At 46.7% G+C, this 22,034-nt stretch overlaps 1 protein-coding gene across 3 annotated transcripts in view; it reads left to right on the forward strand.

Annotated features, from left to right (window-relative positions):
* LOC135054616 (zinc finger protein OZF-like) overlaps positions 1–22,034 on the forward strand; it is a 53,020-nt gene that overhangs the window by 1,448 nt on the left and 29,538 nt on the right. For all 3 annotated transcript variants that reach the window (XM_063957817.1, XM_063957815.1, XM_063957816.1), the window contains exon 2: positions 18,137–18,303. In XM_063957817.1, the coding sequence (XP_063813887.1) occupies positions 18,226–18,303 (78 nt within the window). In that variant the 5' untranslated portion in view covers positions 18,137–18,225. The remainder of the gene's footprint in view (positions 1–18,136; positions 18,304–22,034) is intronic.

Below are 22,034 nucleotides of genomic sequence, written 5' to 3' on the forward strand. Positions count from 1 at the left end.
CAGAAGACTTTTCAGTCTTCCTGAGGTAGCGCACAGCACTGCAGCTGTGCGCCATTGTTGTCAGCACACTTCACACAGCAGTCACGGAGGGTGCAGGGCGCTGGGGGGGCGCCCTGGGCAGCAATGTATAATACCTTTTTTATGGCTAAAAAATACATCACATATAGCCCTTGAGGCTATATGGATGTATTTAACCCCTGCCAGATCTCACAAACTCCGGAGAAGAGCCCGCCGAAATAGGGGGCGGGGCTTATTCTCCTCAGCACACAGCGCCATTTTCCTGCTCAGCTCCGCTGTGAGGAAGGCTCCCAGGACTCTCCCCTGCACTGCACTACAGAAACAGGGTAAAACAGAGAGGGGGGGGCACTTTTTTTGGCGATATTACTATATTTAAGCTGCTATAAGGATACAACACTTATATAGGGTTGTTCCCATATATATTATAGCGCTTGGGTGTGTGCTGGCAAACTCTCCCTCTGTCTCCCCAAAGGGCTAGTGGGGTCCTGTCTTCAATAGAGCATTCCCTGTGTGTCTGCTGTGTGTCGGTACGTGTGTGTCGACATGTATGAGGACGATGTTGGTGTGGAGGCAGAGCAATTGCCGGTAATGGTGATGTCACCCCCCAGGGAGTCGACACCGGAATGGATGGCTTTGTTTATGGAATTACGTGATAATGTCAGCACATTACAAAAATCAGTTGACGACATGAGACGGCCGGAAAACCAGTTAGTACCTGCCCAGGCGTCTCAGACACCGTCAGGGGCTGTAAAACGCCCTTTACCTCAGTCGGTCGACACAGACCCAGACACGGACACTGAATCTAGTGTCGACGGTGAAGAAACAAACGTATTTTCCAGTAGGGCCACACGTTATATGATCACGGCAATGAAGGAGGCTTTGCATATCTCTGATACTACAAGTACCACAAAAAGGGGTATTATGTGGAGGGTGAAAAAACTACCTGTAGTTTTTCCTGAATCAGAGGAATTGAATGATGTATGTGATGAAGCGTGGGTTAACCCAGATAGAAAAGTGCTAATTTCAAAAAAGTTATTGGCATTATACCCTTTCCCGCCAGAGGTTAGGGCGCGCTGGGAAACATCCCCTAAGGTGGATAAGGCGCTCACACGCTTATCAAAACAAGTGGCGTTACCGTCTCCTGATACGGCCGCCCTCAAGGATCCAGCTGATAGGAGGCTGGAAACTACCCTAAAAAGTATATACACACATACTGGTGTTATACTGCGACCAGCCTCAGCCTGGATGTGCAGTGCTGGGGTGGTCTGGTCGGATTCCCTGACTGAAAATATTGATACCCTGGATAGGGACAGTATTTTACAGACTTTAGAGCAATTAAAGGATGCTTTTCTTTATATGCGAGATGCTCAGAGGGATATTTGCACTCTGGCATCGAGAGTAAGTGCGATGTCCATATCTGCCAGAAGAAGTTTATGGACACGACAGTGGTCAGGTGATGCGGATTCCAAGCGGCATATGGAAGTATTGCCGTATAAAGGGGAGGAATTATTTGGCGTCGGTCTATCGGATTTGGTGGCCACGGCAACTGCCGGGAAATCCACCTTTTTACCTCAGACCCCCTCCCAACAGAAAAAGACACCGTCTTTTCAGCCGCAGTCCTTTCGGTCCTATAAGAAGCGGGCAAAAGGACAGTCATATCTGCCCCGAGGCAGAGGAAAGGGTAAGAGAGGGCAGCAAGCAGCTCCTTCCCAGGAACAGAAGCCCTCCGCGGGTTCTGCAAAGCCCTCAGCATGACGCTGGGGCTTTACAAGCGGACTCAGGAACGGTGGGGGGTCGACTCAAGAATTTCAGCGCGCAGTGGGCTTGCTCACAGGTGGACCTCTGGATCCTGCAGGTAGTATCTCAGGGTTACAGGTTGGAATTCGAAAAGTCTCCCCCTCGCCGGGTTCCTAAAGTCTGCTTTGCCAACGTCTCCCTCAGACAGGGCGACGGTATTGGAAGCCATTCACAAGCTGTTTTCTCAGCAGGTGATAGTCAAGGTACCCCTCCTACAACAGGAAAAGGGGTATTACTCCACGCTATTTGTGGTACCGAAGCCGGACGGCTCGGTAAGACCTATTCTAAGTCTGAAATCTTTGAACCTGTACATACAAAAATTCAGTTTCAAGATGGAATCACTCAGAGCAGTGATAGCGAATCTGGAAGAAGGGGACTTTATGGTGTCCCTGGACATAAAAGATGCTTACCTGCATGTCCCAATTTGCCCTTCACATCAAGGGTACCTCAGGTTCGTGGTGCAAAACTGTCATTATCAGTTTCAGACGCTGCCGTTTGGATTGTCCACGGCACCTCGGGTCTTTACCAAGGTAATGGCCGAAATTATGATTCTTCTGCGAAGAAGAGGCGTATTAATTATCCCTTACTTGGACGATCTCCTGATAAGGGCAAGGTCCAGAGAACAGCTGGAGGACGGAGTAGCACTAACCCAAGTAGTGCTGCAACAACACGGGTGGATTCTGAATTTTCCAAAATCTCAGTTGACCCCGACAACACGTCTGCTGTTCCTGGGAATGATTCTGGACACGGTTCAGAAAAAGGTGTTTCTTCCGGAGGAGAAAGCCAAGGAGTTATCCGAACTTGTCAGGAACCTCCTAAAACCAGGAAAAGTGTCTGTGCATCAATGCACAAGAGTCCTGGGAAAGATGGTGGCTTCTTACGAAGCAATCCCATTCGGCAGATTCCACGCACGAACTTTTCAGTGGGATCTGCTGGACAAATGGTCCGGATCGCATCTGCAGATGCATCAGCGGATAACCTTATCGCCACGGACAAGGGTGTCTCTTCTGTGGTGGTTGCAGAGTGCTCATCTGTTAGAAGGCCGCAGATTCGGCATACAGGACTGGGTCCTGGTGACCACGGATGCCAGTCTGAGAGGCTGGGGAGCGGTCACACAGGGAAGAAACTTCCAGGGAGTATGGTCAAGCCTGGAGATGTCTCTTCACATAAATATACTGGAGCTAAGAGCGATTTACAATGCTCTAAGCCTGGCAAAACCCCTGCTTCAGGGTCAGCCGGTGTTGATCCAGTCGGACAACATCACGGCAGTCGCCCACGTAAACAGACAGGGCGGCACAAGAAGCAGGAGAGCAATGGCAGAAGCTGCAAGGATTCTTCGCTGGGCGGAAGATCATGTGATAGCACTGTCAGCAGTGTTCATTCCGGGAGTGGACAACTGGGAAGCAGACTTCCTCAGCAGACACGATCTACACCCGGGAGAGTGGGGACTTCATCCAGAAGTTTTCCACATGATTGTGAACCGTTGGGAAAAACCAAAGGTGGATATGATGGCGTCTCGCCTCAACAAAGAACTGGACAGGTATTGCGCCAGGTCAAGAGACCCTCAGGCAATAGCTGTGGATGCTCTGGTAACACCGTGGGTGTTCCAGTCAGTGTATGTGTTTCCTCCTCTGCCTCTCATACCCAAAGTACTGAGAATTATACGGCAAAGGGGAGTAAGAACGATACTCGTGGCTCCGGATTGGCCAAGAAGAACTTGGTACCCGGAACTTCAGGAGATGCTCACGGAAAATCCGTGGCCTCTACCTCTAAGACGGGACCTGATTCAGCAGGGACCGTGTCTATTCCAAGACTTACCGCGGCTGCGTTTGACGGCGTGGCGGTTGAACGCCGAATTCTAAGGGAAAAAGGCATTCCAGAAGAGGTCATTCCTACACTGGTTAAAGCCAGGAAGGAGGTGACTGCACAACATTATCACCGCATTTGGAGAAAATATGTTGCGTGGTGTGAGGCCAGGAAGGCCCCCACGGAGGAATTTCAATTGGGTCGATTCCTACATTTCCTACAAACAGGATTGTCTATGGGCCTCAAGTTGGGGTCCATTAAGGTTCAAATTTCGGCCCTGTCGATTTTCTTCCAGAAAGAATTGGCTTCAGTTCCTGAAGTCCAGACTTTTGTAAAAGGAGTACTACATATACAGCCCCCGGTTGTGCCCCCAGTGGCTCCGTGGGACCTTTAATGTAGTTTTGGATTTTCTCAAATCCCATTGGTTTGAGCCACTCAAATCGGCGGATTTGAAATATCTTACATGGAAAGTAACCATGCTACTGGCCCTGGCTTCAGCCAGGAGAGTGTCAGAATTGGCGGCTTTATCGTATAAAAGCTCATATCTGATTTTCCATTCGGACAGGGCAGAACTGCGGACGCGTCCTCATTTTCTGCCTAAGGTGGTGTCAGCGTTTCACCTGAACCAGCCTATTGTGGTGCCTGCGGCTACTGGCGATTTGGAGGATTCCAAGTTGCTGGACGTTGTCAGGGCATTGAAAATATATATTTCAAGGACGGCTGGAGTCAGAAAATCTGACTCGCTGTTTATACTGTATGCACCCAACAAGCTGGGTGCTCCTGCTTCTAAGCAGACGATTGCTCGTTGGATTTGTAGCACAATTCAACTTGCACATTCTGTGGCAGGCCTGCCACAGCCTAAATCTGTCAAGGCCCATTCCACAAGGAAGGTGGGCTCATCCTGGGCGGCTGCCCGAGGGGTCTCGGCATTACAACTCTGCCGAGCAGCTACGTGGTCGGGGGAGAACACGTTTGTAAAATTCTACAAATTTGATACCCTGGCTAAAGAGGACCTGGAGTTCTCTCATTCGGTGCTGCAGAGTCATCCGCACTCTCCCGCCCGTTTGGGAGCTTTGGTATAATCCCCATGGTCCTGACGGAGTCCCCAGCATCCACTAGGACGTTAGAGAAAATAAGATTTTACTTACCGATAAATCTATTTCTCGTAGTCCGTAGTGGATGCTGGGCGCCCATCCCAAGTGCGGATTGTCTGCAATACTGGTACATAGTTATTGTTACAAAAAAATCGGGTTGTTTCTTGTTGTGAGCCGTCTGTTCAGAGGCTCCTACGTTGTCATACTGTTAACTGGGTTCAGATCACAAGTTGTACGGTGTGATTGGTGTGGCTGGTATGAGTCTTACCCGGGATTCAAAATCCTTCCTTATTGTGTACGCTCGTCCGGGCACAGTATCTTAACTGAGGCTTGGAGGAGGGTCATAGGGGGAGGAGCCAGTGCACACCACCTGATCCTAAAGCTTTATTTTTGTGCCCTGTCTCCTGCGGAGCCGCTAATCCCCCCCCCCCATGGTCCTGACGGAGTCCCCAGCATCCACTACGGACTACGAGAAATAGATTTATCGGTAAGTAAAATCTTATTATATCACCCATTGGGATCAGCACCGGAGACCAAATTCCAAACAGAGCCAGCTGTAACTGTGTTGTGGATGGATTTCCGGATAGCAGGAACCTTGTTTTATGGTTAAGCTCTACTGCACCATATATTTATCTTCTTGAGCTTCCAGTGCATCTGTGAGGATTAATGTTCTAAACCATCTATTGTGAGAACTAAGGATCGACGCCACCTGGTGGACGATATGCAATATTGACTCATATTTATGTGAGTTGAACAAATAAACACCTCCTATATTTATTACCAAAAATTGGTTGCACTATGTTCTGTGTGTCTTAATCTTTCAGATATTTACCTTCTTTTGAAATGAGATCGTTATGACACCAATGTAAATATGAGCATTACTGAAAAAGTAAGCTGTTAAAGAAAATCCTATTTTTGGGTGAATTAAGTAGCGCCGGGTGTGGTCACTACATTCTGTTTTCTGGTTTTATTCTGGTCTTGGTGAAGGCTAATTGTACCACACAGGCTGCCACTATATACATTTTAGCGCAGATCAAACCACACTATTTGTTTTGTCTGTTGAATGAGATTTTGGGCACTTTAGAACATATGTATTAGATTTGATTTTTCACGCTCAAGGGCCCTACACATTGGCCGATCCGCCGCCGAGCTGCCAGACGGCGGATACGGGCGACCCAACGGCGGACGGGCAGTGACGGGGGGAGTGAAGTCCCCCCCCCCCGTCACTCGGCTGCATTGAAGTGCAGGCAAATATGGACGAGATCGTCCATATTGGCCTGCATGTACAGCCGACGGGGGACTAGCAATGAACGAGCGCGGGGCCGTGCATCGTTCATCGCTGGAGCCTCCGCACTCAAAGATATGAACAGTATCTCGTTCATTTATGAACAAGATCTTTCATATCTTTCAGTGATATCGCACAGTGTGTGGGGCCTAGTACACTTTTTGCACATATGGGTTGTATGTTTCATTCACTTAATTTTTCACATTTATTCACATTTTTTATGAGGACACGTTTACTTACACACTTATAATACATATATTTTTATTCATTTAATTAAGCAGTGTATTTTCAATGTATCACATATATCACCAGTCCACGAATCAATATCCTGTGGAATAATCCACTCTCTTGAACACTTTTTAGTCATATTTATTTTTATTTCTTCTACTTAATCACATTTTATTCACATACACAATTTAAAGAATTAAAGAGAGAGACTACCAACGCACATATAATTCAATATAAATTAACAATGCACCAAACGCACCAGATATCTACAAAAATGCTCACGTACTGCCGAGCGACAGTGCAGGAAATCACGCTCTAAAGCAGACTTCCCCCATTTCAAATTCATGCTCTCATCCTTCAGTGCTGCCCTTTCCCTCGCTAAACAGTCATACTTCAAAATCCTCATCTCTACCCAGTCTTCCAACCCCCAGCGCCTCTTTGCCACTGTTAACTCCCTCCTCTGCACACCACCACCTCCTCTCCCTTCCTCATTGTCTGCTCTTGACTTTGACACTTATTTCACATACAAGATTGACTCCATACGTCAGGACATCACATCCCACCAGACAGCAATCAGCCACCACCCATCCCTTGCCACCCCTCCCCTTCCCTCTTACCAACTCTGACATCTTTGTCCCATGTATCTGGTGAGGAAGTCATGGCCCTCATCTGTTCCTCCACCCCCACAACCTCCCCACTTGACCCTATCCCCTCCCGCCTCCTCCGCTACCTCTCTCCTTCTGCTTGTTCCCATCTTGCCCACCTTCTCAATCTCTCCCTCTCATCAGGCACTGTCCCCTCTGCCTTCAAGCACGCTCTCGTCTTCCCTATTCTTAAAAAACCTACCCTTGATCCTAACACTCTCTCCAACTATCGACCAATCTCCTCCCCTTTGCCTCCAAACTTCTTGAGCGTATTGTCTATAATTGCCTCACTGCCTTTCTTTCCTCTCACTCACTGCTTGACCCATTCCAGTCTGGTTTCCGTTCTCTCCACTCCACTGAAACTGCCCTCACAAAAGTCTGCAATGACCTCCATGCAGCCAAATCTAAGGGCCACTACTCTCTGCTTATTCTTCTTGACCTCTCTGCAGCTTTTGACACTGTGGACCACCCTCTCCTTCTGCAAATCCTTCACTCTCTTGGTCTGCGTGATACTACCCTCTCCTGGCTGTCCTCCGACCTATCTGATCGTTCCTTCTCTGTCTCCTTTCATGATGCTACCTCCCCCCCACTTCCACTAACTGTTGGTGTCCCCCAAGGCTCTGTTCTTGGTCCTCTCCTTTTCTCTCTCTATACGTCCTCTTTAGGTGAAGTCATTAGTTCTTTTAACGTCCAATACCACCTCTATGCTGATGACACTGAAATCTACCTTTCCACCCCACGGCTCTCCTCACTCGTACCTCCAACTGTCTTTCTGCTATCTCTTCCTGGATGTCCCAGCGCTTTCTGAAACTCAACATGTCTAAGACTGAGCTGATCATCTTCCCACCGTCCCGCACAACCTCACCTCCCACAATCTCATTATCCATTGATGGCACGACTATCCCCTCTAGCCCCAAGTACGCTGTCTTGGCGTAATCCTTGACTCCTCCCTCTCCTTCAAACCACACATTCAGCACCTCTCAAAAACATTTCCAGGATCAGACCTTTTCTCACCCAGGATGCCACTAAGATCATTATTCACTCACCTATTATTTCCAGACTGGACTACTGTAATCTCCTCCTAACTGGCCTCCCTGACAATTACCTCTCTCCACTCCAGTCTATCCTCAATGCTGCTGCCCGGCTCATCTTCCTCACCAAACGCACTATGTCTACCTCCCCTCTCCTACAGGCCCTCCACTGGCTTCCCTTCCCTTTCAGAATCCAATTCAAACTTCTCACACTCACTTACAAAGCTCTCACCCACTCCTCTCCCAGTTACATCTCTGACCTTATCTCCCTTTACACTCCCACCCGTCCTCTTCGCTCTGCTAATGCACGCCGACTCTCCTGTCTTCTGATTACGTCCTCCCACTCCTATCTCCAAGACTTTTCACGTGCTGCTCCCTTTCTCTGGAATTCTTTACCTCTCCCCCTCAGACTCTCCACCTCTCTACAAAACTTCAAACTGGCTCTTAAGACCCATTTCTTTACCAAACCTAGCCATATCTCATCCTAACCCTCTGTTCCACGCTCTCTATGTATCCCATCTGTGTCACCCCTGTCTGTCTAACCCTCCCCTTAGAATGTAAGCTCTTACGAGTAGGGCCCTCTTCCCTCATGTGCTTATCCTTTTCTTACTTTAATAATCCTCAACTGCCCAAATGCCGCAGTTTTTTTGGCCACCTGGAACTTATCTCTATGTTGTTTACTGGTGTAGATATGCTTAGTTACCCTGTACTTGTCCTATATTGTCTTCAACTGTAAGTCACTGTTTTCCTGTTTTGATTATGTGCATATGTACGCTGTAATTGGGCGCTGCGGAACCCTTGTGGCGCCATATAAATAAAGGATAATAGTAATAATAATAATAACAACAATCCCCATGCAATGTAAATATTAGCAGAGAATATATTACATGTCTGTTTTTCCTACAATATTAAAATTACAATTTATAAGACATCTGTATATTTTATGACCAGGAATTTCAGGGTGGTATTCATGTGACCGCCGGTCAGCTGACCGACAGTCACATGACCTCCACCACCAGCCTGACGGGTCACTGTCCCGATGGTCGGCATGCCAACCAACAGGGACTATTTCCACTCGTGGGTGTCCACGACACCCATAGAGTGGGAATAGTACCCATGGCGACCGCAGGTCGCCACCGAGCCCGCAGCGTGGCGAGCGCAGCAAGCCCGCAAGGGGCTTGCTGCACTCGCCCCTCCCCGCCGGGATCCCGGCGTCGGTATGCTGCCGGGATCCCGGCGTCGGTAAGCTGACCGGCGGTCTCCTGCCTACACCCGGAATTTCACTGTACTACCAACTGAAAGGTGAATATTAGATTGTTTGGTAATATACATACATATATATATAGAGAGAGAGAGAGAGAGAGCTTTATCTTGGTATAGTCCACAAAGAATATTACTTTCAAAGGGAGATTACATCTTTATTATTTGAAAATAGCACTCAAACTTTCCTCTTCACCCAATTATGCTGGTGCCCGGGTCCCGAGAAGTGATGAAGACGGGGCAGCGGGAACTGGATTTCTTAAACACACGACAGGTGCTAGACGATCAGCATCATAAGAGCAAGGAGATTTGACCAACAATGACGTAATCCTAAATCTCGTGACCACATATTCGGCTGTAATTGGTTCACTCACCCTAAAGCCATTGTGAAACGTGCACGTGGACGTTTCAAGAGCGCCGTTAGCATGCCCGCCGGGTCTACTGTGTGTTAATGTGTAAATGTTTAATGTAATAAGTTGAAATGTGTGTGAAATACCTCATGAGAATAATAATGCCTTCAAGTGAGCCACAGTTAACAAACTGTGTTAAGTGGGACATGTACAAAGAATGAGATTGTAGAGAGAACGGTGTCTCAGTCGCTATATGAACACCCTCTAGTCAAGTGCATGAACCCACTGCTAACATTAACATGTACAAATCAGTATCGTTGTGAACTACCATATGATATTAAGTGAAATATAATTACCTCTTTTATTCGACACTAGTGTGTAAAATATTATGCTGACTATGCCCTAACCAACAGTGTATGCCTATTGGTTAAAATACCATATGGCATACACTAACAGGGCCAGCGGAATATATTTATGTCACTGAACAGAGACAGCTGTAGCTGGCTACGATATAAGATACGTTACGTGGGAGCCAAACAGCAATATCACATTCTGTCAAATATTATAAATCCTAAGGTACAAGCGGTTTACATCTATCCCGCTGAACACGGCCAGCTGAAGCAGGCTATGATATTATATACTGTGTAGAAGCCAAATAGAAATATTGCACTCAATAAAACGCCATATCATAGTATATTTAATTCAGTCATGAGCTCTTCTGAATGAGGGAGTTGAGCATATAAGCTACGGCATTTGCAGCACTGACCGAATGGCAACATTGTATGACATAGCACACTGGAGGTCATTCCGAGTTGTTCGCTCGTTGCCGATTTTCGCTGATGCGATTTGTTGCTAACTGCGCATGGTACGCAGCGCGCATGCACTAAGTTATTTAACACAAAACTTAGTAGATTACATGGTGTTCGTACAACGCTTTTCAGTCGCACTGCTGTTCGGTAAATGATTGACAGGAAAGGGGCGTTTATGGGCGGCAACTCAGCGTTTTCACGGCGTTGGCTAAAAAACGCAGGCGTGTAAGGGAAAAACGCGGGAGTCTCTGGAGAAACGGGGGAGCGGCTGGCCGAACGCAGGGCATGTTTGTGACGTCAAACCAGGAACTAAACGGACTGAGCTGATCGCAATCTGTGAGTAGGTCTGGAGCTACTCAGAAACTGCAAAGAATTATTTATTAGCAGTTCTGCTACTCTTTCGTTTGCAATTCTGCTAAGCGAAGATACACTCCCAGAGGACGGCGGCCTAGTGTGTGCAATGCTGCTAAAAGCAGCTAGCGAGCGAGCAACTCGGAATGACCGCCACTGTGTTACAAAAAAGCTCATTCTAATTAACCATAAGCAATAGGCTCTAAGGGAGTCGTGTCCTTGTCATATTATATCACACCTGTGTTCATTGCTTTCAGGGCAGATACGACACACCAATATAAAATCAACCCTTCTCATGATACTGTACACTGAGATATTAGCTCATTTCAATTAGCTATGAGCAATAAGTTCCAGGGTAGTTGTGCTCCAGTTATATCAGATCATACTTGGTTCACCGTATGTCCTGTGAGAATGATTACAGCTAAATGTGCGCAATGAGGTTTACCATTGACTGATGCTCACAGTTCCTCTTAATAATAAAAATCATAAACAGCTTTACTGATTTGGGGAGGTGCACAACTGACCTAACATGTGCGATAAGTAGTGAAGATATTACACCACTCCAAACTTACTATCCCAGTTCTTTTACTGTATTGAGAAATTTACTATAGACCTAATAGCAGCAATTTGATACTGCATACTAAGGATATTAAAAGTTCAACATCCTTTTTGCACCTATAGGTGATTTCACAAGCTCAATAAGCTCTTAAAATCACAGAGTGATAAATCCCTGTGCAATCCATTATATATCAACACAATTGATCTGTCCCAAAGGAATCTACGTATTATTATAGATATAGGAGAAGGGACACTAATTGATTGAGATCAATATGCAAAGGCAGATCATCCTTTTCTAATTGGTACTGCGATATATATATTTTCAATAGCCTGATGGATGTATCACAATATAGGTACATGTGTGGTAACAAATATAATCAAGGCAGATCTGTGCAAAAATCATACAGTGGATTTGGTCCCATGAAGTGTTAACACACTGATAAATAACATAAAATAGCGTAAATAAACACACAGTGTACCCAATTTTAAATCGATATGATATCTTTAATTGTCATGTCTTTTCCACATATTTTTCACATCACTTTTTAATTGATTACTATTAAAAGTAATTTTTTTTAATATAACCTTACCTCTCTCTATAGTGCGCCAACCAAGAGACAATCTTTCTTTGTTTTGTGTTACTGCATCTCACGGGTACACAGTCTCTTTCAAGAGACGTCCCCCTTGCCAGTTTTGTGCCATGACTCTTCCTTCAGATCCATTAAAGGCGCAAGCAATGCAAACGGTTGTCAGTTCTCTCCTGAATACAGGAGTTGTTGTGCCGGTACCTCAGTCCCTGAGAGGCAGAGGTTACTACTCGACCCTTTCTAGTCCCGAAAACAAATGGGTTCTTCTGGCCTATACTCAACCTCAAATATCTGAACAAGTTTGTGAGAGTACAAGAAAAGAGGGGCGAGTCAGTTAAATCCTTTGGCGCATAGGAAAAGGGGAACAAGGGAGACCTATGGAAACGATACAGATTGCTTCCCTAGGTGTATTTCAACTAAGCTAGAAGGGAATGATCTGCGTACCCCCACTCACACTGTACGGGGGTGAGATGTATCCATAAAGGTATCTTTTTCAATCGTAAACCGATGTTTACAAATGTCCAGGCGTTATATCAAGCAGGCAATCAGAAATGTTGAAATAAAGAGACAGAGAGTCGTACCCCAACTCACATGAGAAGAAACTCGATGACTCCTATCAAGGTATCTTTAAGTGTTCAATGCAGGTCTTAATGTGACTTCTCAACAAAAGACGGTCTCATAGGATTTGTAAGGATAAAACAAACAAACAATGTGTAGTATTTCAAATGACCCCACTTTTGTGTGCAATAACATAGAATGTGGGTAACCTACACCGTGATCATATAGTATGCTTATGTCATATTTGCTGGGTGCACTGTGCATCTACCCTTCACAATGGTGGAGGAATGAAGCCAAAACGTACCCCTGACTCACACAAGAAAAACTGGGGTGACTCCTATCAAGGTATCTTTAAAACACCAACCACCTCTAATTGGCGTACCCCAACTCACGAGTGAAGGTGTGGACCAATTCTCATCTGGGTTTCTTTATAGCTTTGATATCTTTCTCAATCGTTAAACAATTGGACTCAGGAAACTCTTCTTATTCCATACAATCCATAATACAGTTTATTGTTCCAAACAGAATTCCACCAAACAGATAAAACATGTGCAAAATCCGTAAAAAAAAGTTTTAAAAATTTCTAAAAAGATTCCCGCAAGTCTTTCAATGGTTAATACCGGAAAGGTTTGAACCAAGTTAAAAAATCAAGCAAAAATCACAATAAATCCAAAATGAACTCCAGTGTAGTCTATAAAAAAGAAATTGATGGCTACTCACACAGCGGTATGTCGACGCGTTTCGGTCCTGGGACCTTTATCAAGGCAAGTTTGTGAGAGTGTCCAAGTCTCGTATGGAAACGCTGCGTTCCATTATACTGGCTATGGAACCCGGAGACTATATGGTATTCCTGGATAAAGAGGATGCATATCTGCATATTCCTATTGCCATGTCGTATCAGCAGGTCCTGCGGTTTGCTATTGGCAACCTTCACCATTTGGATTTGGCTATGGCTCCTCAGATATTCACCAAGGTCATGGCCGTGATGACAGCCCATCTCCGTCGACCGGGAGTCAGAATCCTGCCGTATCTGGATGACCTGTTGATTCTGGCAAATTCCCGCAATGTCCCCCTCAGTCATGTACAACTGACGGTAAGCTTTCTACAAGTCCACGGGTGGCTCATCAATTGGAAGAAATCCTCACTGGTCCCAGCTGAGAGCATGGTGCACCTGGGGGCACTCCCGGACACACACAGTCAGCGACTTTCTGTCTCCGTAGAAAGTCCTGAAGCTTCAGGACAGGATACAATGCTTCATTTGTCGCTCCTGAGTGTGAATACACTCGGTGATGCAAGTACTTAGCCTGATGGTGTCGGCATTCCACATGGTGGAGTACGCTCCATTTCATTCCCGCTCTCTGCAGAGGTTAATTCTTTCCAAGTGGGACGGCCTACCTCATCGGATCAGGTCTCACATGATTTCTGTGACTCCGGAGGTTCGTCTGTCGATGACCTGGTGGCTCCAGGACCAGCACTTGAGCAGGGCTCATCCCTTCTGGATCCCCGACTGGGTCCTGCTGACAATGGATGCCAGTCTGCGGGGATGGGGTGCAGTGTTGGAGCAACACTCTTTTCAGGGTCGCTGGACCAAGGAGTAATCACTCCTCCCGATTAACATTATGGAGTTGCGGGCGGTGTTCAATGCTTTCACTCTCGCCCTCTGGTACAGAACAGGCCTGTTCAAGTACGGTCAGACTACGACACCATCGTACATACACCATCAAGTCGGCACCATCATACATACACCATCAAGGCGGCACTCAAAGCCGCATGGCAATGATGGAAGTGTCAAAAACCCATAGTTGGTTGGAACGCCATCTACCAGCAATATCGGCAGTGTTCATTCTGGGCATCCTAAACTGGGAAGCAGACTTCCCCAGTCGCCAGGACGTGCACTCCGGAGAGTGAAGTCTTCATCTGGAAGTCTTTCAACTCCTAATGGACATGTGGGGTCTACCAGATGTAGACCTGGTGGCATCTTGACACAATCACAAGGTTGCAGTCTTCAGATCGTACATGCACAGCGTTCGTACATGCACTAGCCATTCCATGGAACTTTTGACTGCCCTATGTGCTCCCTCCAGTGTCACTCCTGCCCAGGGTCCTGCGGAAGTTCAAACAAGAAGGAATATTGCTTCTAGTCGCTCCTGCGTGGCCCAGACGGCATTGGTTCTCAGTCCTTCAGGGTCTGTCGATAGAGCATCCCCTGCTACTTCCTCAGTGCCCAGACCTCCTCATACAGGGCCCTTGTCTCTACCCAGACCTGGCCAGACTGGCTTTGTCGGCGTAGCTCTTGAAGCCTCACTCCTGAGGGTCAAAGGATTCTCCGAGGCGGTTATACAAACTATGTTGAAGGCCCGCAAGCCGGCTTATGCTCGTATTTATTACAGGGTCTGGAACTCTTACTTCACCTGGTGTGCTGATAAGAATTATGATGCATACAGATTCAGAACTTCCAGAATTCTGGCTTTTCTACAACCTTGGATATTTACAAGGTTTGCAAAATCCAGTAGTTTAAAAAAGAGACATCTTATAATGAGGTATTACAATTGATATACTGCAATATATCTATTATCCTCATATGTATAAATGTATATGTGATCAGTTGAGAGGATGCCACTAGTCTTAAATAAATGAGGATGCCTCCCCTCTAGAGACAACAATTGTGTGTGCACTGGAATACTATCACTATCACATAGATAATTAATGTATATATGTGTTCTCTAGCAGGTGTGATTATATACCCAATAACGCTCACTATACTCACGAATACGGGCCCTCATTCCGAGTTGTTCGCTCGCAAGCCGATTTTAGCAGCATTGCACACGCTAAGCCGCCGCCTACTGGGAGTGAATCTTAGCTTCTTAAAATTGCGAACGAAAGATTCGCAATATTGCGATTACAAACTTCTTAGCAGTTTCAGAGTAGCTTCAGACTTACTCGGCATCTGCGATCAGTTCAGTGCTTGTCGTTCCTGGTTTGACGTCACAAACACACCCAGCGTTCGCCCAGACACTCCTCCGTTTCTCCAGCCACTCCCGCGTTTTTCCCAGAAACGGTAGCGTTTTTTCCCACACGCCCTTAAAACGGCCTGTTTCCGCCCAGTAACACCCATTTCCTGTCAATCACACTACGATCGCCGGAGCGAAGAAAAAGCCGTGAGTAAAAATACTATCTTCATTGTAAAATTACTTGGCGCAGTCGCAGTGCGGACATTACGCATGCGCACTAAGCAGAAATTCATTGCGATGCGAAGAAATTTACCGAGCGAACGACTCTGAATGACCTCCACCATACCTTACCATGTAACCAGTGTTATTATTACCTATCAGATAATGGTTAAAGGTGTCTAGTATTATAATAAAAAGAAATAGAAAAAGAAAAAGAAACAGGGAATAAAAAGTGACTCATGTGCTGTGATCTAAGATTTAATATGAATAAATATATTTTCTCTCTTTGAATTAAGATCTTACAAGGAATATACAATGAGATCAATATCTATAAATACATGAATAGAAATTAATTAAGGAATAAAGGAATGCTGGTTTAATGTAGGATAAATTCTATAAAATTGTTTGTGGACATTAGAATAAGGTACGCCGACACACATTTTTAAATCTTTATTCACACTTATCAATTCTCATTGCACCTTTATATGTTTGTCTATGTCAATGATTTTAACCTCTATGTTTCGCCTCACCTTGTAGTCTAAATAAAGGCAATTTTATTGTTTTATGAAAATAATAATAAAAGTTAAGTTTTATGGAAGAGTGGAAATTAATCCACTGCTCCCTGTGTGCACCGACAATACAGCCCTTTTTTCTTCTTCTGTTGGTTTTCTACAACGAGGCCTGGACTTAGACCTTCGCCTGGCCTCCCTCAAGGTTTACATTTCTGCCTTGTCGATATGGTTTCAGAGAAAGATTGCGTCTATACCTGATGTTCATACATTCACTCAGGGTGTATTACGGTTTCAGCCCCGTATATATGTGGAGGGGACTGCCTCTATCAGGAGGTCAAATACCCTTTTTGTACTGATTGGTTTCCACAAACATGGCTGTCCAGCGAATAAGCAAACCATAGATTAGAATGGTGATTGCACAAGCTTATTTATGCACAGGCTGGACTCCCAGCTCCTGCTGCTATTAAAGCCCATTCTACTCTGTCTTTTTGACCTTCTTGGGCAGACCGCCATGGCGCGTCCGCAGAACTATTGTGCAAGGTGGCTATGTGGTCCTCAGTGAACACTTTCATTAGGTTCTATGCCTTTGATTCTTCCTCCTCCTAGGATGCTTCCTTTGGACGCCAGGTTCTCATACCCACTAAGGCGCGTCCCCTCCCTTGAGGAACTGCTTTAGGACATCCCCGATGTTTTTCTGTGGGACGCAGTGTACCCTGCTGCAGAAAAGGAGAGTTATGGTAGACTTACTATGGTTAACTCTCTTTCTGCGAGGTACACTGGATTCCACAGGGCGCCCACCCTGACGCGCCGAGCTACTATGGGCTTTTATGGCATTAGCCGCTGGTGCCTTCTCCTGTCGTGAGAATGTGGTTCTATGTGACTAACATCTTACCTTCTCTCTTACCTGCTCCTACATTGGACTGGTTAATGAAACTGAGCTCACAGCGCCTGGAGGCGGGGTTCCAGAGGAGGCCCCAATGCATCCTGGGACAGCCTAAAGCTTTAGCCCAGTGGTTCCCAAACTGTGTGCCGTGGCACCCTGGGGTGCCTCAGAACACTTGCAGGGGTGCCTTGGATTGGTGGTCAAGGACCAATCAAAATTATTTCTGGTCAATGTAATAGGCAAAACCAGTGCTGGTGGCTGCCAATCATAAAATGTTTGGACAAACAGAAGCAAATCTTGTTCCTCACCACATAATGGAACCTGAGGATGACATATAAAAACAATCTTTGATTTAATATTTATTACATAATTTCTCGCTAATAAATGTTTGGCCTAGGGGTGCCATGAATAAAATGCTGCTACTCTAGGGTGCCATGATTCCAAAAAGTTTGGGAACCTCTGCTTTAGCTTGTTGGTGCCTCTGGATCAAGATCCACTCTACACCCCCAATGTTTTCCTGTGGAAAACACTGGGTACCTCACAGAAAGAGAGTTAACAATGGTAAGTCTACCATAACTCTCCTTATAATAGATGCTCATCCCAGCATGTAGCTGTACAATAATAACTCCTGTCCCCATATATAGAAGGTGTAACGTTTCTCCTCCTGGATCCCTGCAGCCCCCATAGTTATCTGTGTGGTCTGTGCAGTCTTCCTGGGATTCTGGAGACCAGAATTATCTCTCAGTTTCTGTAATACAATGTAATATGGAGATCAGCCTCCAGATTGCTCATTTATTACAGATTTCACGTGGAACAAATTATATCACATATGTCTCGGCAGAGTGTGATTGACTCACCAGTGTATTACCGGGATCACTTGCCAGGTGGTATATTCCCACCGGGCTCTATGCACTGATTGTGACATCAGTAATGATAACTGTATGTGGCGGAGCAGCTGCAGAGAGCCGGACACAGACCGGCAGTGGATCCCTGCAATAACCGGTGAGCCGCTCCACCTCTGGTCTCAGGACTAAATGCAACATAGTGTGATGGTCACTGAGCAGTGTTATGCAGCTGGATCAGGGATATATCTGAAAAATGCTGACCAGGGCTCTGTGGCTCAGGAGAATAGGAGGATGTTAATGGTCACTCTGTACTCTGTGATACTTATACTAATAATTACATTTATTCCTAGACTACTGTGCAGTGAGGACCAAGAGCCTGTTTTACTGGGGATCACAGCAGGGTGTAACCTGTCCTATATAAATCACTGATTCACTGAGGATGGACATGGACAGCGGAACTGTGACTGAGAGGATACTACATCTCACCCTGGAGATCATCTACCTGCTGACTGGGGAGGTGAGGAGATCTGGGAGTATCACACTGACATCACTTATATCTATAGTAATAATACAGGGACATGACTGGGGAGGTGAGGGGATCTAGGAGTGTCACAGTGACATCACTTACATCTATAGTAATAATACAGGGACATGACTGGGGAGGTGAGGGGATCTGGGAGTGTCACACTGACATCACTTACATCTATAGTAATAATGTAGGGACATGACTGGGGAGGTGAGGGGATCTGGGAGTGTCACAGTGACATCACTTATATTTATAGTAATAATACAGGGACATGACTGGGGAGGTGAGGGGATCTGGAAGTGTCACAGTGACATCACTTATATCTATAGTAATAATACAGGGACATGACTGGGGAGGTGAGGGGATCTGGGAGTGTCACAGTCGCATCACTTATAGCTATAGTAATGATACAGGGACATAACTGGGTAGGTGAGGGGATTTGGGAGCGTCACAGTGACCTCACATATTTATAGTAATACAGGTACATGACTGGGGAGGTCAGGGGATCTGGAAGATAAGCCCTACCCTTTAGGATTCCACTCTCTTAGACATTATTTCTGATCTCAGAGAGGCCACACCCACATGTGTAGAAGTACTAGGACATACTGTGAAATGTTTTTGTATATCGGGAGTGTACATGTGAGTGTATCTGGCAATATTATATGTATTATTTTATCTTTTTCTGAGATCCTATAAAGCGGGCAGCAGGGAGACGCTCTCAGATATAGTACCAGTGCCTCAGGCCTCTCATCAGCACAGCTGTAACCAGGCAGCAGGGAGCCGCTCTCAGATATAGTATCAGTGCCTCAGTCCTCTCATCAGCACAGCTGTAACCGAGCCGAAGGGAGCCGCTCTCAGATATAGTAGCATTGCCTCAGTCCTCTCATCAGCACAGCTGTAACCAGGCAGCAGGGAGCCGCTCTCAGATATAGTATCAGTGCCTCAGTCCTCTCATCAGCACAGCTGTAACCGGACAGCAGGGAGCCGCTCTCAGATATAGTATCAGTGTCTCAGTCCTCTCATCAGCACAGCTGTAACCGAGCCGAAGGGAGCCGCTCTCAGATATAGTATCAGTGTCTCAGTCTCCTCATCAGCACAGCTGTAACCGGGCAGCAGGGAGGCGCTCTCAGATATAGTATCAGTGCCTCAGTCCTCTCATCAGCACAGCTGTAACCAGGCAGCAGGAAGATGCTCTCAGATATAGTATCAGTGTCTCAGTCCTCTCATCAGCACAGCTGTAACCGGGCAGCGGGGAGACGCTCTCAGATATAGTATCAGTGTCTCAGTCTCCTCCTCAGCACAGCTGTAACCGGGCAGCAGGGAGGCGCTCTCAGATATAGTATCAGTGCCTCAGTCTCCTCATCAGCACAGCTGTAACCGGGCAGCAGGGAGCCGCTCTCAGATATAGTATCAGTGTCTCAGTCCTCTCATCAGCACAGCTGTAACCGAGCCGAAGGGAGCCGCTCTCAGATATAGTATCAGTGTCTCAGTCTCCTCATCAGCACAGCTGTAACCGAGCAGCAGGGAGCCGCTCTCAGATATAGTATCAGTGCCTCAGTCTCCTCATCAGCACAGCTGTAACCAGGCAGCAGGGAGCCGCTCTCAGATATAGTATCAGTGTCTCAGTCCTATTATCAACACAGCTGTAACCAGGCAGCAGGGAGCCGCTCTCAGATATAGTATCAGTGCCTCAGTCTCATCAGCACAGCTGTAACCGGGCAGCAGGAAGCCGCTCTCAGATATAGTATGTGTCTCAGTCCTTACTGGATCTGGAATACATTACGTATCTCACAGTATGTAGTTTTTATTCTTCCTCCTCTGGGGGACACTGGAGTTACACTGGGGTATTCAGAAAAATGGAAGTTGGCTCTTCCCCCTCTGTACCTTAGTGGTCTCAGTTTAGATCAAGTGCTCGATGGAGCCAGGTGCTCAGTAGGGCTGTCATCATATTTATTTATTTTATTTCACTTCTGGAGCGTTTCACAGACTGCAAGGCTGCTGCGGTCTGCCTGCATTGCAGGAGCCACTGGAGGGATCATCTACGGCTTGCTGGGGTCTGTTTCCGGGTCCCTAGCTGACAACGCAGTTGTAAGTATATCCCACCCCTTGGGTAACAAGGGGGTAGGTAGTACAGTCGTGGGTCCCCCAGCCTAATAGGCCTTCACAGTAGAGGCGGCGGGAGCTGCCCTTAGGCCCAGGCCAGCCGCTCATTGCCGTTTTGCATTTGAATTGGCACAGAACATGGCTGAGGGTCGGGCTTAGCGGCGATGACAACCATTCAGATGGCCCCGCTCAGTTGGCTGGGGTCCTCCTCTGCTAGTTGGAAGCTCCCTTTTGGACCGGCAGCCTCTTCTAATTTAGCTGGAGTAGTATAAGCTGTTACTGTGTACTCTTTATTTCTCTTACGTTCTAGAGGATGCTGGGTTCCATTTTAGTACCATGAGGTATAGACGGTGTGAACTGGCTCCTCCGTCTATGCCCCTCCTCCAGACCTCAGTTTAGAAAATGTGCCCGGGAGACTGGACGCACACTAGTGGAGCTCTACATAGTTCTGCTAGAAAAGGACTTTGTTAGGTTTTTTATTTTACAGCTTCCTGGCAACAGCTTCCCTGCTTCGTGGGACTTAGGGGGGGAAGTAGGAACCAACTTCTCAATTAGTTCAATGGCTGTGCTTCCGCTGACAGGACACCATTGGCTCCTGAAGGGTACTGAACATAGCCCATGCCTGGCTACAGCTCACTCCCACAGCACTGCCGCCACCCCCTAACACACTAACACAGCCGGAAGTCAGATGAGTGGTGAGTATATTACCGAAGTCCTGCAGAGAGGGGTCCTCCGGTCATCGATGGCGGCACACAGGTACAAGCGCAAGGGCAGGATGCTGCGCAGCATGTCTCTCAGCACAAGGGTGCAGAGCGCGCGGGGGGGGGCACTCTAAGCGGCACAATTAAAATCCTTACTCTCACTGGCATAACGTACATACATGTACAGCCGCTGATGTACAACCCCGGCCAGTATAAATATTACACTTACTGAGGCAGAATCGTGCCATTACAGGGGGGCGGGGCTTCTCCTCAGACTTGTTGCCAGAACACTCACTGGGCGCCATTTTCTCCTGCAGAAACGCCTGAGTGATGCTCCTGAACGCTGTTTCTCATGACAACGCTAATACAAGTACCAGGGTGTTATAGAGGGGGAGGGGAGTGTTTATTAAATTAGGTCTGCGGGCCTAATATTGGAAAAAGCGCTGTGGTTGTGTAATTCTTATACAATTTACATATAGGGCGCAGTGTGTGGACTGGCAAATCCCTCTGTGTATCTCTGACAGACTTTAGTGTGGGTCTGTCCCCGATAGCTCCCCTGTGTGATAGTGGTGTGTGTGTACACAAGTTTAACATGTCAGGAGAGAGCTCTTCCCCAGAGGAACCCATTTTAGATGCACAAGAGGGTACTGTGATGGCCCTTCCCTCTCAGAAGGAGCCGGTGTGGGTGAGAAAGTTGCAGAGTAATATGTCAGCTTGCAAAGAAATTCTCTGAGTCTGAACAACAGACTAAGTATTGGAGACAGTCTGTGGAGGATGCACTGTTTTCTGATCCCTCCATGTCATCCACTCGGGACCCCTCCAGTTCCCAGAAAAGGTCCCTGGCGCAGATTATGCAAGGGGACACAAACACAGATTCCGACACTGACGTCGACACTGGGGATTTGAGAGGGGTAGACC

The sequence above is a fragment of the Pseudophryne corroboree genome, chromosome 3, assembly GCF_028390025.1.
Source record: "Pseudophryne corroboree isolate aPseCor3 chromosome 3, aPseCor3.hap2, whole genome shotgun sequence".
In the NCBI taxonomy this organism is placed as follows: domain Eukaryota; kingdom Metazoa; phylum Chordata; class Amphibia; order Anura; family Myobatrachidae; genus Pseudophryne; species Pseudophryne corroboree.